This window comes from Gorilla gorilla, chromosome 14 (assembly GCF_029281585.2).
Source record: "Gorilla gorilla gorilla isolate KB3781 chromosome 14, NHGRI_mGorGor1-v2.1_pri, whole genome shotgun sequence".
In the NCBI taxonomy this organism is placed as follows: Eukaryota; Metazoa; Chordata; class Mammalia; order Primates; family Hominidae; genus Gorilla; species Gorilla gorilla.
The window spans coordinates 6,962,784-6,980,686 of record NC_073238.2 but is presented as its reverse complement, the minus strand read 5'-3'; the positions used below and the strand labels follow the sequence as shown (position 1 = coordinate 6,980,686).

The 17,903-nt window shown below is 50.4% G+C and overlaps 1 protein-coding gene across 1 annotated transcript in view; it reads left to right on the top strand.

The window, feature by feature from the left end:
* The window catches only part of LOC134757055 (immunoglobulin superfamily member 3-like), a 38,626-nt gene that overhangs the window by 18,632 nt on the left and 2,091 nt on the right, over window positions 1-17,903 (top strand). The window contains 3 exon segments of the mRNA XM_063697648.1: window positions 511-915; window positions 11,720-12,130; window positions 17,516-17,585. Of these exon segments, the coding sequence (XP_063553718.1) occupies window positions 511-915; window positions 11,720-12,130; window positions 17,516-17,585 (886 nt within the window).

The following is a 17,903-nucleotide window of genomic DNA, read 5'->3' as shown; positions in this document are numbered from 1 at the left end:
GAGGGACGTGAGAAAGGGACTGGAGGCCGACTCCATCTGCTTCCCTTCTCGGCACCAGTGCACTAAGGGACCAGGAAAAGAGGTGTTGGGGCTGTGTGGTTGTGTTTTCCTCCTGTGCAATGGAGGAAATTGGCTTTGGGGTTTTCTTTTCCTGTTTTCTCATGGAATCTCAATATTTCTAGGAGCAACCCTGCCTACATGCAATCAGTCCCTGAGAGGATTGTGATGTCTAATTCCAGGGGAGGAGCAAATGCACGAGGATCTCATTGGGAAGGGTTAGGCTAGTGCTGTTCAGGGGGAATTGTGGTGGGCCTTTCTTTGGAGTCTTGGAAACTCTTGGACTGGGCTTCAGCAGGATAGTAAAAGCAACACTAGCCTGAGAACCCAAAAGGGGCCCCGAGAGCCTCTGCTCCACACTGCTTGCTTTGCCAGCTGCCCCATTGCTGATGTCATACTGCCCTGAGAAAGCCACATGCCTCCTCTGGTTGAATCTCTCTGCTCTCTCTCCAGAAATGGGCTTCGCAGTCACAGCCATCTCCTGGACACCGGGGGTGACCTACAGCGACTCCTTTGACTTGCAGTGTATCATCAAACCCCACTACCCTGCCCAGGTCCCCGTTTCAGTGACATGGCGGTTCCAGCCGGTGGGCACGGTGGAGTTCCATGACTTGGTGACCTTCACCCGGGACGGAGGGGTCCAGTGGGGGAACAGGTCCTCCAGCTTCCGAACCCGAACTGCCACCGAGAAGGCTGAGTCCAGCCACAACGTCCGCCTAAGCATCAGCCGAGCCAGTGACACGGAAGCAGGCAAGTACCAGTGTGTGGCAGAGCTGTGGCGGAAGAACTACAACAACACCTGGACACAACTGGCAGAGAGGACCTCCAGCCTGCTGGTGATCAGGCTGCTGCAGCCAGGTGAGTGCTGAGGACCTGTGGGCTATGTGCCCATGCTGCCTGAGCAGACGTGAGGGAAAAAGAAAAGTGTGCATGGAGCCCTTAGCATCACTTCCCCCTTTCCCAGCTCTTCATTTAGAGACATTGCAAATCAATAGGAAGTTTTAAGAATCATGCAGTGGACACTTGTATTTCCTTTCCTTGATAGCCAGTTGTTGTCTGACGGCATTTGTTTTCTTCCTCTGTGTGTATGTTTGTTGTTGTTTTTGAGCCATTGGAGGCAAAGCTGTGGACATTGGGACACTTCTCCCTAAGTACTTCAGCATGTAACTCCTAAGAACCTACCCACCCACTGCACCATTATCACACCCTTGGGGTTTTACGTTAGTGTAGTCCTATCACCTACATTTCCCCAGTTGTCCCAATCATGCCCTTTATTTTTCCCTTTCAGATTAGGATCCAACCAGGGATCACACATCACATTTGTTACCCTGTCTCTTTAGACTCCTTTAATCTAGAACAATTCCCTAACCTGTGTGTTTGCGTGTGTGTGTGTGTGTGTGTGTGTATGTGTGTGTCTGTAGACATGGACATTTGTGAAATGCACAGGCCAATTGTTTTAAAGAAAGCCCTTTTCTTTACTTAACCTCATCTCCTGTAATCCTCATACAATTATGTGGAAGTGATATCATTGTCTCCTGTTCATAGACAAGGAAATTCTGAGTAAAGAGGGAGGGTAATAGGCACCTATTGAGCATCTTCTTTGCATGAGGTGCTGAAGGTCAGTTATTCTATTAGAATTGCACAACAACCCCAGGAAAGATTTAAGTGACTAGCTTAAGGTCATGTACCTAGTGAATGGTGGAGCCAGGATTTGAACTCCGGTTGTCTTTCTCCCACAATGTTGCCTGCACCCAGGCCCTGTCCAGTTGTATGGGCCCTGAATTTGAGCTCCTTTCTCTATAGAGGCTGAGTCTGTCTCAAAGCGGATCATCAGGATGGATTAATTTGGAGAGCATTAGTCAGTAGGGCTTTCTGCAAACACTCTCGCCTTCATCAGGCTCTTCCACTGACATGCGGGAGGAGTTAAGTACATGCAGCTCTTATGGTTTTCCTCCATCTGTCCTTGTCTCCTGCCAGGTTAGAAGCTGGTGGAGGGTGGAGCCCAGGCGATAGGCTCCTGTGTTCCTTCCCTCACCCAGCCTATGCCTCGGCTAGGACAGATACCTGTGCAGGCAAAGGCAAGGGTTTGACTTTGCAAAGATGGTTGGAACGTCTTGCCAAAGGGATTTTTCTGTCCACTAACAGCCATGGTTAGGGCCTGACCTGGTCTTCCCGACTACTTTAGGTGGCCACAGTGTTGTTTTCATCAACATGAGGTTAAATAACGGTAACCTTTGGGTTTCTCCTTCACCTCTTCCAACCCCATAACAGAGTTCTGTTCTGTACCAGATTTGGAACAAGTGAGTTGTATAAATGATGAGACTGTTCCCTTGGCCAACGAGAGCCTAAACTTTGACTGACAAGAGGCCCAGAGAAGAGGCTGTTTTACTTAAGTGGATTTTCAGGTTAGTGGAAGGTTAAGCAGAGACCCCATTTTATGTGAACCCTTGTTGTGGAAAATGTCGACGTACCTACTTGCCTGCGTTATTGAGTGGGACATTAGGATTGTAATTGCACCTTTTTTGGTCCCCTCTGGCTCTCAAAGTCAGTTTTCTGAGCAGCATTGCCCATCACATGGTTCTGCAGCTGTAGAAGGTAGAGGAGATGCTGACCTCAAGACCTTGTCTGACATTGCCTTTTTGAATCCATCCCTAGTATTTGCCTGTTTCTGGTACTACTTGGAATCTAAGACTAGAGTGCCTAAGGGAAGAATACAGAATGAGTTCATTGAAGGTTCTAATTATTTGGATTAATTTATGGTGTTACTAAAGGCAGACAGGGAAAAATATGTATGAAGTACCTCTTGGATGCCAGGTTTGTGCTTAGTGCTTTACTCATGTTTTCTTTTTAAAATTTATCCAACAACCTAATAATGTAGGTGTTTGTATCCCTATTTTGCTAATGAGGAAACCAAGGCTCAAAGTGGTCAGGAATCTTGATGGAGGCAAGCCAGCTGGTTAAGGGGCAAAACTGAGATTTGAACTGAGATTGGAGCCCAGGTATCTCTGACTTCCATAGAGCAAACATTTTCCTTTATACCATAATTGCCTCCTGGGTAAAGTAGCTGGAGGGTTGGGAGACCCCAGATCTGCTCTGAGGTTGTCTTTGTGTCTTGGGTGTCTCGAGTTGGTTTCTGTTGTGTTTTCACTGTAAAATGAGAATGAACAGTGGTTGGCAGAGGAGACTTATGAGTATCACTGTACTTGGGCTGTTATGAGGCCTCTACTTAAAGGTGCACAGTAATATACTTTTATGGCCCTTTGGAGGCTAGGAAGAGCAAAGGTGGGTGCTTGAGGCCGTGCAGGACTCCCAGAGGACAGCTGAGGCACCAGGAGAGTGCATCCCCTTAAGTGTTACTGTCTCTCCTCTATTAAATATTTATGCATTTAGCACTTAATATTTTCCAGAGAGCTTCATAAGAGTTTTTACTCTTTCCTGTATACTTTGGTGCTGGTGCATTGATTTTGGGGAAATAGAAGTGGAAAAATACATGAGAGCTGACTGTGTGCTGGAGACTGTTGGACACTTGGTGTATATTATCTCACTTAATCTTCACTGCAACCCTGGGAGGAACATATTGCTTTCCCATTTTATAAATGAAGTAACAGAGGCTCTGAGAGGTTCTCAGTTCCTCAAATTAAACACCTAGTGAGTGGGGGAAGTTGGGATTTGAATCCAGGTGTGCCTTGTTTAAAAGTAATTGCGGTAGGGAGACTTTGACCTTTTTAAAGGCTATGCAATCAGAGATTCTTCTTTCTGCATTCAGTTAATGCTGTCCTTTACAGAAGAATTTTCTCCTTGTAGATTGATGATGTGGAGGAGTTATGGCACTAGCGTTACTGGTAGTAACAACAGTAGCAGCTGATATTCACTGAGCATTTGTTGTAAACTACTGGGAATGCTTTACACATAATAACTTAGTTCCTTGTTTCTTTATCCATGCAGTGCTGTGAGGGGGACCGTTTTACCCAATTTCACAGATGAGGACACTGACACAGAAGTTACATAAATTGCCCAGTGTGCCATAGTAAGTGGCAGAGCCAGGATTCAAGTCCAGACAGGCAGTTTGGCTCCAGAGTCCAAGTCCCTAATTTTATTATTATATGTTCTAGACAAGTGCTTTTCTTCTCAGGAATCTTCTTTGGTACCGTATGCTTGTATTTAAAGTTTCCTCTCTCTGGTTAACCACTCCTGATTTCCTAATCCCCTTTAGCAAATCCTTAAATTTGTTTTTTGGAAGTTGGGGTCATAAGACACTGGTAGAGGTTCCTCAAGACACAGTTTGCTGATGGTGTAGAAGTTTTATCTTGTGCCTCTTTTAACTCCTGATTCTTCCAGCTTCTGCCACAAGGTGGCTCTAAGACCTGGGGATACCAGCGCTATCCTCTCTTCTTTTGCTCTCCCTGCGTACCTTGCCCCTCAAAACATAGATTCTTAGCCCTGCTCTGGTGTCTTCCATAGAAGTGTCCCCTGCTACCCCCGTTTTAAAGAATATTGTGTTAAATATTCGTATTCCATCAGAATCAAATAGGAACCCAGGGACTGTTGACTCACTCATGCTGGTCCATTTACCATCAGCCTTCCACTGCTGTGATATCATTTATCACAGCAAGCTTCTTTGTGGTCTGTGCCCCAGACTCGTCCCTGCTGATCCTGCCCCCATATCAGTATTCATCAGAATCTCTGGTTGGATGGCACAGTTGACTTGTGGATCTGTTATTTGACCATGCCCTGTGTGTGCTTCCTGTTGTGTATGCACATCCCCAACAGAATCTTCAAGGAATGCCATCACTGTCATATTGCCATTGATCTAGCTTCGTCTGATCCCCATTGATCACATAGTGTGACCCCTCAAGGGGTGCTTAGGCAAGACTTTCAGCCAGTTCACATATTTGATTGTTAGCTCTTAATCAGTTTTCTCTTTTAATTGTAAAGCATAATTGCCTTGCTTCCTTCTGATTTTCTTTAGCTCACAACGCCCTCCAATTACACATCCCTAAATACAGAAGCAGTAAGGGAAATGTCAGCACTCATTTTTCATATGTTTACGACAATATCTTGGTTTGGCTATTAAAATTGACAAAGCCATAAACAAGCTCCCATGAGGACAGCCTCCAGTGGTGGAAAGCTGACTTGTCAGAGGGTGTATTCTGCTGGGATTTTACTGATGGGCACTCAGGATGAATATTTAATACCCTCTGGATGTTGCCAAATCGGTTTTCTTCTATTTCTTATTGCTGACCTGGCAGATTGGGATAGCAGAGGGCTTTTCTTTGACTTCCATGAGTCCAGAGCATGTGAACACTGGCTCTCCTTTCACATTCTGAGGGATGACTGCCCCATCCCTCAGAGGACTGGCCTCTGCCTTCTTTCAGGGGAGTCTGGGGTTCTCCTTCTTCCATCCCAGGTGGCTTCTGCCTGTTGTCTGTGCCAAGATAGAATGGGCATGAGTGCAAGAGCCCTAAGATGAGAGCCCAGCCCCTCCCAGATGCCTCAGGCCTGTTGTCATGGTAACACCGGGGCACTTGCTATTGGCATCAACGAGCCAGGGTCACTGCCCTGCCTGCAGACAGGTAAGGCAGGGTAGGGCACATCTGGGTAACCTTCATTAGCTATTTCCACCTGCAGACTCTTGCTGCTTTCCCCTTGCCCCTCCCTCCCTGTCTCTCTGCATGCATTGAGCACCTACTAAGTGCCAGGTTGCCATGCTGGTGAGGCTGCTGAGATGGGTGTGTCACATTCCTGCCTTGCGGGCTCTGTGGGAGGCAGGAGGCCTAGGGACAGAGGAGAGCAGAAAAGCATTACAGGTGTGGAGGCAGAGCCAGCACAGGGCATGAACACGGGGCAGGGGGCAGGGGGCGTGAGGAGGGAATGGGGTAGGGGTGAGGGTGGGAGGTTGGGAAGGAGGAGTGGAGCATTTCAGGCTCAGAGAAGAGTGTGAATAAAGATAGTCATGGAGGGTGGGAGCAGCATGCTTATCTTGAGATGACTAAAGCATGGGGTCTGGGAGGGGTTCACCCCCAGGCAAGCTGGCAGGGATCAAGAAGTCCCTTTTGTACATGGGAGCATGGGGTGAGGGTGGGCATATGTAATAGCTAAAAGCAAGGACAGACCAGACGGCCTCGGTTTGAATCCCAGCTCTACCACTAAGCCAGCTGTGTGACCTTGGGCAAGTGTCTTTATAAAATTGGGAATAATATTTATTTCATAGGATTGGTGAGGACCAAATAGTTAATATCTATAAAGTGCTTAGAATAGTGCTGAGCACATAGGACCAGATGAAAGTTTGCTAAATAAATAAGAACATCCTAAACTCAGAAATTAGGACTTTAGCTCATACCCAGATCATATACTCCATTTTTGTAATAATTTATAATATTCCCTTTACCCAGAAATGAAATTCATATACAATATAACATTCCTAATCATATCTTTAAAATTTGCTATACTGTCCTAGTTGTGGGATAAAGAAAGTATTTTTTTTTATAAAGTAGTTCATAGTAAAATAATGTGTTTCAATGTGTAAATGCTCAGGACAGCTATGCTAGGAGGCACAGTCACAGTCAACGCTGTCCCTAAATGCACACTAACAGTCACCGTATCAGACTTGGCACCATGAGCAGGACTGCCATCCTGACAGGGTTTCTGAAGTCCTGAGTAACTCTTGCTACAATTCTGAACAAAACAAAGGAAAATCCTCTCTTGACTGACCTGGCATATATTAAAACCATGCAAAATAAAAGTATTGTGATTATAGTAAAATGAAAGTAGGTTCTAGGCTCAGAGGCATATTTTTTGCCCACATGAATGTCATTTGAAAGTCACACAGGACACGAGGCAGAGTTTTGTTGCATGGAGTTGTCCCATATATGATTTTACATCTTTAATGGCTTTATTCTATTGAATATATACCCCTCCCCAAATCAATATGGCAACCAGAGACCTACTTGCAATTAGCTGCCTTATTGAGAACTGCTGTCATGGACTGTGGGGTGGGCAGCTGTGGGCAGTAGCATGCCCCATTTGCCATTTAGGGAAATCCCCTGGCTGTGGCTAGGCCGAGAGGGAGGGAGTGTCATATGCAGGCCAATTATAAGAGCCTGAGAAGGAGATCATTGAGGGCCCAAATAGGGAATGGTCATGTGGAGAGAGCAGGGAGCCAAGGGGTGTTAAGGACAGAGGGACTCAGGGGTAGTAACAGTTTGACTGGCAGGCGCCTGTGCCACTGGCTTCCCATGCAGCTCACCCTGCATTCTTTCCTTGTCTCTCATCTGACTTGCTTCTCTCCACTTGAAACATCTCTCCTGCCGCAGACACTGGCCGCCTCTATCTCTAGCATTACTGTCTGTTGTCTTTAATAAAGAGCAGTGTCTTCCTCCCTCAGTGCCCATCTCTTTGCACCTGCCACTCTGGCTGCTGCTCACACCACTGCACAGAAACCGCTTTCTCCAGACTTACCGGCAACCACCTCAGCAGCACAGCTGTTGCTTCTCAAACTTGAATGTGCATCAGAATCAATTGGAGGGCTCATGAGCCTGCAGGTTGCTGAGCCTTACTCACAGTTTTTCTGACTTAACAGGTGCTGGCAAATTCCCAGGTGATGCTGATCTGCAGATCCATGGCATGCACCCTGAGGGCCACAGGTGGTCAGGATCAAGTACAAGTTGCAGGCCCCTTCTAGTGTGGCTGAAGCTTACCTTTCTAACCTCATCCACTACACCTGAGCACTTGCTCCTCCTTGAATAGAGTGCACAGGGTAGTTGTCATCTTTCTTCACTTGTCCCCTCTCTCTGGCGTGCCCTTTCACTCTCCTTCTCCACTTGTTTCTCAGGGCCTAGCTCAGAGGCCACATACCTTTTGAAATGTTCTCTTTTCTATCAAAATCAGAATTGCCCCTCCTTTTAAAAAGTAACCACATTTATTCAACTATTCATTGATTAGTTTAACAATGATTGGGTCAGAGTCCCTGCCCTGCATATGCTTAGAATTTTGTAAGAAAGGGAAGACTTTAAAAATTACCTTCGTTGTAAGGCAGCAGTAACAGCTATAGTGGAGCATAAGGGAATCCTTTATTGAAGAAATAAATGAGTTTTGAGTGAGAAGAGCACGCACAGAGTGGAATCTGAAGGGAGGGTAGGCTGGCTGAGAAAGCTGCTGCTGGTCTCTGCTGTGGAGTTCTTCCCTCTTCCTGTTGTCTCACCTTGAAACCACCCTACCCTGGCTTGTAACAAACGCAACAGCCTCTCCTACCATACAAAACACAGATCTTCCAAGTTTTAATCACAAGCCTGGGAAGGAAACTCTCCAGCTGCAGAAAGAAAGGGCCACTCCCTCAAAGCAGGGCCTGGCCCCTGGGGGCTGCTGTGAAGGCAGCTGCTGGCGTGAGCAGGAGCAGCTCTCGGACCCTCTGCCTGTCTCTTGCTGGATTCTTTCTTCCTCCTGCCAATTCACTGTTGGGGGTTAACCAAGCCTCACTCTTTTCTTTCACGTCTGCATTTATGGCCTCTCAAAGCCCGTTCACTCACACGCCAAGTCCAGGGTTTCTCAGGCTTGAAGCTACTTGTGAATCACCTAGGGATCTTGTTAAAGTGCAGATTCTGACTTACTGGGTCTGGGGTGGGGCCTAAGAGTCTGCATTTCTAACAAGCTCCCAGTGCTGCTGGTCTGAGAACAGCACTTTGAGCAGGAAGATTACCACTTATGCTTGACAGCTCCCAATCTAAGTGTTGAACTTTGAACTTGGGACAAGGCACAGAAACCAAAAAGGAATGAGAATAGCTAAAATTCACTGGGTGTTTGTTATATACCAGGTTCTGTGCTAAACTCTTTTTATAGACAATTGCTTTTAGTCTGCACAAAACTCCTAATGGAGATAGAGACATTGTTCTTATTTTGCAGATGAAAACACCTGTGGTCTCTAAGTGGGCAGGGCTCTCCTAGCTCTGTGGAGGAAGGTGGTGCACGCAAGCTGTACACCACCCAGGGCAGGGCTCTGGCAGGACATGGGAGGGCTCCCTAATTATATGTGGAGATTCCAGTCTCCCCTGTGCCTCAGGAAAGGTCCTACCTGCCCTGGAGATGTGGGAGGAAATCCAGAGCATAGAATAGGAGCTGACCCCTTGCCCACCTGTCAGACATGCACCAAATTTAAAAAATGCCTCTCTTTCAAGCTTCTCAACACTTCACAATATTTTGACACGGGAAGGAAAAAAAATGGAAATGCTTTGGAACATTTCTCTTCCTTGAATTCTTGTTCTCAGACCATGTGACTGAATAGAAGTTTACTCACAGGATTCCAGTTTAACATATGCAGTTACTGTAGCAATTGAGGTTTACTTAGTAACAGTTGCAAAAATAATCCAGTCCCAATTAATAATACATTTTAAACCTCATTCTACTCCATGCTGAACAACCCAGTTTTTTTGGCCAAGTACCAGATAATTCAGGTGGTGTCATTTGCACTGATATAGATATCATTTGCATGCAGTGAATTGGGTTGGAAAAGAATGAAAAAGGAGCCGGTTGTTTCAAGTATTATAGGAATCCAATCTGAAAAGTCGACTGGCAAGTGAACGCAAATCTAACTTCCAGAGCTTGGGAGCTTAATGGTAAACCCTGTCCTGGATTCCTAGTGTGCCCTAGAGGACTTTCTGCATTTGAAGAAGGGAGAAGGCAGAAGATTGGACTTGCTAACAAAAAAGATGAACCCGGGAGGGTGGGGCCGTGGCACACAGGATTTCTCTCTAAGTGGTGCCTGGTGTGTTCTTGATGGCGTGAGAAGGTCTGTGGGTTTGTGAATTCAACAAGTCTTCCTGGAGAGAATGTCTGATTCACCGCCGGGAGATGCTCCGCAGTGTTGCTCAGTCATGGCATTGGGAATTGGACTTTGCCACACCTTGCCTTGCTAAATCCTTCCATCCATTCAGAACATTTGTCTGTGTGTTACAGGGAGACCAAGTGGCAGTCTGTGGCTTTCACAAGTTTTGGTTCTGTGATGCATGGGACTCAATCAACCCTTGATGCTGCCAAACCAAGCTTAAGCCAGCTGGCAGGCCAGGGTCATGACCAGTGGGCTGGGTCCTGGGTCTGGATGCAGTTCCTGGGGTTGAGCTGGACTAAAGAGACAAGAGTCTGACCAGCAGAGTGCTGGAGCCTGGCCAGGCATCCCTGCCCTGCCCCTGCCCCTGCCCTCCACACAAGCTCGGTTGGAGGAGGCCTAGGTTGCTGTCCCTGGGTGGAATCTGCACCTTGCCCCTGCTTTCTTTCTCAGCTGGGAAGTGGTTTGGTCCCTGTGGCGGAAAAACTAAGTGTGAAGAGAGTGGTGGAGGTGAAACAATGCTTGTGCTATTAGTTCCCTAAGAGGAACTTAGAATTGTTTTTTTTTTTTTTTTTTTTCATTTTTAGTAGCATCAGAGGCATGGGTGGGGGAATGCAGAGCCAAGGTTAATGATGATAGGGTGGGTGAGATCTCAAATCACCTTCCTAAGATGGATTTCATTAGACCTTGGCTTCTTGCCACTGGCAAGGTGAACATCGTCATTAATTAGCTGCTGGGGAGGCGCTCCACAGGCTGCCCTCTTGTCTGTTTTTGGAGCGGGACAGTGAGGAGAAGGGAGGATTGCAGTTGGCTTTGCCTTGTCCCGTGGTTTACTGTCTTCTCAGCCTTCTCTCTCACTCCCCTAGAGGAAGCCGCCTCTCCCCGCCCCCGCAGCATCCTCTAATTACCTGTTGCCGTGTTTCTCCAATGTGCTCTCATTCGCTCACCCACTCATTCACCTATTTCAGCAAACACTGATCAAATGCTTTCCTGGCCCAGGTGTTGTGCTAGGCTCTGGGGGTGCAGCGATAAGAATGTCTGCTAGGCCTTCCGCCCCATGAGGGCTGGGGCTCTGTCTTACTCTTCAGGGCATCCCCAGCACTTAGCATCCTGTGGGAAACTGAGTGGGCACTCCGTAAATACTGGTTGATTGAGTGGAAAGAGCTTGATCCCTGCCCTGGGGGAGCTCACCATCTAGGATATGGGAGAGAGATGTGAGGACACACAGCCCAAAGATATATAGAGGGTGCTGAGGAAGGGTATGGAGCCCAGGGGGATGGGAATGAGGGATAAGTGGAGAGAAGGGTGAGGGTGGGAGGTGGCAGAAGGAGACTGGCAGAGAGGACAGCAAGGGCAAAGGCCAGCACTCAGGGAAACTGCACCAGGGGTGTGCGCCTGTGGAGGGTGCCTGAGGGTGAGTCGTGAGAGATGAGTCAGGACACTTGGGTGAAGGCCAGATCCTGAAGGGACTTTGTGCTGTGAAAAGGAATTGTTTCTCTCTAGCCCATAAGTAGTTCAGAGCCATTAAACTTCTCAAGCAGAGACCTGATATAGCTAGATTTGTACTTCAGCAGGATCACCCTCAGAGGCCCTGTGATGGTGGGCTGTGCAGGCAGTGGATAGGGGAGAGATGGTGAAGGCCTAAGCCAGGCACATGGCAAGGAGGAGACAGGGAAGGGTATTTAGCGGTGGCCTGGGCTCCGTGCTGCCTTCCTCACACTGAAGCCAGTCGGTGTTAAATCCCCCAGGAACTGTGCTGGAGGAAAACTGACTCAGAGCCTCAAGGTGGATGGGCCACGTTTCTGGGAGTCTGTGGTGATTCTTGTGTTCCCCTTTCCTTTGCAGTGACAAAGCTGCAGGTGAGCAAATCGAAGAGGACCCTCACCCTGGTGGAAAACAAGCCCATTCAGCTGAACTGCTCAGTCAAGTCTCAGACCAGCCAGAACTCCCACTTTGCGGTGCTCTGGTACGTCCACAAGCCCTCAGATGCCAACGGCAAGCTTATCCTGAAGACTACCCACAACTCCGCCTTCGAATACGGTACTTACGCGGAGGAGGAGGGCCTGAGAGCCAGGCTCCAGTTTGAGAGGCATGTGTCGGGGGGCCTGTTCAGCCTCACCTTCCAGAGAGCCAAGGTCAGCGACAGCGGCAGCTACTACTGCCACTTGGAGGAGTGGCTGCTGAGCCCCAACTACGCCTGGTACAAGCTGGCAGAGGAGGTTTCTGGGCGCACAGAAGTCACTGTGAAACAGCCAGGTAAGGCCGCAGGGCACGGCTGTCCTGGGCCAGTGGGTTTAGTGCAGAGACTGCCTGGGGGTGGGTGGGGCTCTGTGGGGCTGGTGTGGAGAGACTGTCTGCAAGGTGCATGCTGAGTGTGGGTGCAGGTACACAGACCATCACCCTAGCACACTGCAATCCCATCCATTTTACCTGCAGTGGGTCCTGATGCTGACGGCAGACTCATGGAAGCATCCTTGACCCTGCTTCTGTAGATAGCATCTTCACCAAGGAGCAGGGCAGCTGTGGTTAGCAAAATGTGGCAAGGCAGGGTTCATGGCAGCTCCTGAATCTTCTTCTGGGTTTGCAGTTTGCACCCTGAATCTTGGGCTGACACCAGCTCCACACCCAGAGTTCCTACCTAGAAGGCATTTTCTGGTCTTATGCATCTGCATCCCCCTTCTTCCTTAGCTCCCAGCCCAGCCCAGACAAGCCTTTCCTGTCTCCAAACTGAATCATTCCTCCTCTGGCACTTCCTAGACCCCATGGTGTAGCCCTTATTCCTCTCCCTCACAGGTGGCACTCAACCTCTGCCAGAATGCTTCCAAGGAGGGAGAGCTACTCACTCTGCAAGCCTCAGTTCCACTTTTGGGCAGCTCTGATTGTTGAAAAGTTCACTTTCCTGTAATTTCCCTTTTGAGATCTGCCCATGGAAAAAACAAAGAGAAGTCTGCGTCATTTCCTTTCAAATACATGAAATGTATGCCCCTTCTCTGTTAAAAATCTCTGGTTCTTTCAACTTCTCACATAGTGTAGCCTTAAGTGCCTCTCCATCCCTTATTCTCACATCCCTACAATTCGTTGTTGTCTCTGCCTGTCCTTCCTGATGGGCCATGGAGGGTGCTGTGTTGCCACTCTTAGCCTTGCTAAGAGTGACAATTCTGGCAGGCTGCAGACCATGTGTGGACCTTGATCTGAGGGCTTAGAGGCTTCGACCTGCCAGCCCTGTGGGGGCACCCACCCTATCTCATCTCATTGAACGGGGCAGAGCAGGTGAGGGCATGATGGACGGATGGGCCTCATCCCCCTGCTTCCGTTGCCTGGGGTCCTCGGTCAGCCTGTCTGCTCAGACCCCTGAAACTGGGGGTTGAGGAAGGACCCTCCTGGATCACGTGACTCTGTTCAGTCCAGGTGACTAGGGTCCTTGGATTAACAGCTCCTAGAGCCCAGCCTATAGCCCTGAAAGTTGGGGAGAGGGCCTGTTAGGAGAAGCATCCCCTGCCTTGGGGTTGTAGAGGTGATCTAGGCTCCTCAGACCTTGTGGGGCCTCAGATGCTTACATCTCCAGCTCCTCCTGGCATGGGCATCTGGCTGCAGCCCAGCTCTGTGGCCCCATCTCCCAGGGAACCTTTGGTCTAATCTGCCTCCCGCTGAAACCCAGCCTCATTCAGCCCCACCGAGGCTTTCAGAGTTCAGGTCTCTCATTCAGGGTTTGAGACCCCACCGGGCTCAGAGAGACCTGCAGCCTGCAGCGATCCCAGATCACACAGCCCCAGGGATGGGACCAGGAGCCAGCCCACATCCCACCTGCAGCAGTTCCTGTGCCTTTAAAGCCTCCCCTCCCCCCTGCCCCGCCCCCAGTCCACTGGGGAAGGGAAGGAGGAGCTGGGTCACAGCAGGGAATCTTAGCTTGGTTTTAGTGTGCTGCTGGACGACCAGACCGGGCGTCGAGTGAGCCCAGAAGTGAGAGCAGTTGGTTGCGCCCCAGTGCTGTGTGACCCAGAGGCGCCACTCACCCTCTCTGAGCTGGTGGACATCATAGGTGGGGAAGCTCAGGTCAGGGCACTCCCATGAGTGTCTGGAGTCCTGAGTCCCATTCTCAGCTCTGCCATATGCTTGCTGCACTCTAGAGGAGTTCCTCTTCCTCTCCGAGCCTCGGTTTGTGTACCCGTGCCGTGGGAGTGAGTTGCACTTTGGGGTGAAGGGGGCAAGACTTGTGTGGGCGCATCCTGCAGAGGGATCCCACAGAAGGGGAGAGCCCTGGGTTCTTTATCCGACTGGGTCTGGGCTGGCAGGGGGGGCTCTGTTTCTTGGCTGATGAGTTTACGTGAGTTTGAGTGAGGTATGCGGGTGGGTGAAGGAGGGCTGGGGGGAGTCACCTGACTTGTGCGAAGAAGCTCTTGAGAGAGCGGTGGCTTCTTGGAATTAAGAGGAAAGAGTGCAGCATGAACAAACAGGCCCTGGAGGATCTGGCAGCCCTGAGTGGGGGTGGGGGGTCAGCTCTGGAGTAGAGCCAGAGCTGTGATGGGGTTGGGGGGACCCTGTGTCCTTGGGCCATGCTTGCCTCGCTCCTGGGTTCTGTTTGTGCCTGTGGATTGGGGTGGGGCAGGGCCGGTTGTGCGAGGGGTCATTGCCCAACTCCAGGGGGCACCTGCCACCTCTCAGCTATATATATAGGGATATATATAGTTCTTTCTACAGGTTTCCAGCAGGTAGTGGTTATTAAATCTTACTGAAGGGGTGTTTTTTCTGATTCTCAACTCTGTGCCGCAAGGGTGGAAACTGTGAGAGACAGATTCCATCTCCACATCTGGGTAGTAAGAATCCAGTCCAGGGGTGTAGACGGTCCTGGGGAAGCAGCCAGAGATCTGTACATTCTGATATCCAGGGATAGCGACTCCAGGCTGGGGGCTGGCAGGGTAAGGGGTGGGTGTGTCCTGGGCTCACCCGCAGGTCTGCAGACTTCCTGGAGCCAGCTGACCTTGGTAAATCCCTTTTGTCTAAGCTTCAGTTTCCTGCCTGTGAATGGGGTTGGGGCTGTGCTCTGGTTTCACCTTTGTGGCTCTGGGGTTGTGGTGACAAAGCCATCAAGCTGGGTTGAAGGATTAACCAGGAAACCTCAGACTGGCTGCCGTGTCTACCTCTTCCTCGTACTGCTCTCTCTGCTGCATCCTGGGAAGCTGCTCTGCTCAGCCTAGATGAGGCTCAGTTGTGTGTGTGTGCACGTGCTTGCACGTGTGTTGGAAGTGGGTGGTATTGATACCAGAGTCAGTGTCTCCGGATGAGTGAGGCTTGCACATTTCTCGGGACAGGGAACTCACTACCTTATGTGCCCAGGACAAGAGCTGTGGGGTCTGGAGAAGACTTCTAGGCCAGCCCCTGCAGTCTTTCCTCAGGTGACATGGCTTCCCTGGACCCACTTCCCCCTAGGTGCCCTCTCTGCATTCAGGGGGTAGAGGGCTGACTGGGACAGAATGTGACACACTCAGCATGTGAGGAAAAGCCTCCTTCATTCTGTAGGCCCTACCTCTATTAACATGTCCTTTGATAAAGTGACTCCCCTCCTGTCTCCCCTCTCTGGAATCCTCAGCTGCTGCCAGGCTTCAACTGTGCCCTATTGAAGGCAGCTCTGTCTCCCTACTTTCCCCAGCCCAGGGTTTTCCTTTTGGGGTCAGCTGCAGGGATCTGGGCCATCCTTTACTCACTCAGACTTTCTTCCTGCCCACCTGCTGCTGTGAATCCTGTATGTCATATACATGTGTGTATATATATATATATATAATTATTATATTTATGTAATTTATATAATATATTATAATATATAAATATATATAGTATTATATATAAAATTATACTTTAAGTTCTAGGGTACATGTGCACAACGTACAGGTTTGTTACATATGTATACATGTGCCATGTTGGTGTGCTGCACCCATTAACTTGTCATTTACATTAGGTATATCTCCTAATGCTATCCCTCCCCCTTCCCCTCACCCCACGACAGGCCCCAGTGTGTGATGTTCCCCTTCCTGTGTCCAAGTGTTCTCATTGTTCAATTCCAACCTATGAGTGAGAACATGCATGTCTTATATGCTCTCAGGCAGAGAGGAAACTGATGAGCTGGACAGGGGACAGAGCCCTGTGGCTCTCCACTTCAGACCCCTCCCGGCTGACTGCCATGGAATGCAGCCACTCAGCAGGGCCAAATCCCCTGATGTTCCTGTTGGCTGTCTAGCCTTCAGGGACAGGTCATGGGGCCTTGGTTCCTGCCCTGTCATCTTCCCAGTCACCCTGATCTTCAGGGGGAGGAATAGCCTGAGAAAGGGCTTGGTCATAGCACCTCCATCCTAGGGCTATTGAGGATCTCACAGTTGTGTGTCTGGTGGGTTCTGTCCAGAGCCCGTTTGAGAGCAGTGGATGACAGGACAGGCCTATGTGACCCAGGCAGGAAGCAATATTGGGTCAGCCTTCATGTCCCCTTCTGTCAGCTTGGGGCAGCCTGGAAGGATGATTGTGGGGTAGGTGTTATGGGCACGAAATAGACCTCAGGTGGAGGCTGCAGGGGCTCTCCGGCACTGTAGACACAGCAGGCCAGGATCAGGGGAGGGAGCCATGACTCAGGGAGACTCTGGCCCATATCCCTGGCAGATGAGGGCCACAGGGGAATGGGCAGCACTGTCCAAAGTCCCCTGGGCTGGGTCCGCAGCTGTTCCTGGCTCAGACTTCTTGGTGGGCTGGTCAGAAACATGCAGTAACTTGGGGCAGTCACCAGGTGGCCAAGTCTGCACTGCTGGGCTCTGTGAGCTTGGGCCAGCTCAGGCCCTCTCTGGGCCCTGCCTTTCTGGGCTGTTCAGGTGGTTCCTCGGGCCTGGGGTGCTAATGTTTCTGGATGGGCAGCAGAACCAGTCTGCACTCAGGGCCCCAGGCCATGTTCCCGGAACACACTTTTAGCATTGACAGCAGCGTGTGGTGAGGCCCCTTAGTCTGGGTTCTGGTCTAGTGCCAGGGGCACCACTACTCCACCACCTCCAGAGCCATCTCTGGGACACTGGCTGTGAGTTCAGATGTTCTGAACAGGGACAGGGAGAGCCAGAGGGACCCAGCCTGGGGCTCACTGGAGGGGCTCGTGGGCAGACAGTGCCCTTTGGAGGGAACTGAGTCTGAAAGGAAGGAAACCCTTTCCCCGGCTCATAGCACCTGCCATCCAGGGCCCTGCCAGGGCTGCGTGAACTTTAGTCATGTGGTGACAGGCCGAGTCACCGTGCCAAGTCACTGTGTGCCTCCTTGCTGCTGTGACGTCAGCTTCCCCATCCTCCCAGCCAGGCTGGATCTCTGTGAGAGGCCTGCCTGTCCTGCACCCTGTGTGGATGCCTCCCACTGTCCACCAGGGCTGCTGGGCACCCCCTGGCTGGTCTCTTGGACTAGGTAAGCTCATGGGTCCTCTGGCCGCTCCTGCTCTTTCCCTGCCTCTGCTCCTCCTCGGAGGTGGCCACCCCCAGATCCCACTCCCAATTCGGAGGCCCCCTGAGGAGTGCTGCAGGGGGCCTCAGGCATGGCTCTGAGCCACTCTGGAGAGTGGGGGGGCCCAGCCAGTTCTGTGGCTGGGATTTTCCCAGGCAGACAAGTCTGTCTCTTCCTCCCCAGCGGGTGCAGCCCAGAACTGTCTTCTGAGGAAGAGGTGCTCTCCTGGGCCCCCACTGTCCCCAGGCCTCAGGTAAGCCCATCAGGGTCACAAGGAAGGGGTTCTGGGTTTGAGGCCAACCATAGCAGCTGACCTACTTTCTAGCCTCAGTTTCCCCTAGTGTGTGCAGCTCTCACACTGTTTGGGTGAGAACCAGGCCTCTGGGCTTGGACATTCTTTCAGTGAGTTTTGAGGGTGGAGGGATGGGAAATGGAAGCCCAGGACCTCAGCAGGGTGTCTTCCTCCGAGCCGGGGACATCTGCCTATGGGAGGCTGGGCCCACCCTCCCTTGCTGACCTGCCCTGGGAGGAAGGGACAGGGCCCAGCACTGCCTACTCCCCTCCCAGTTCT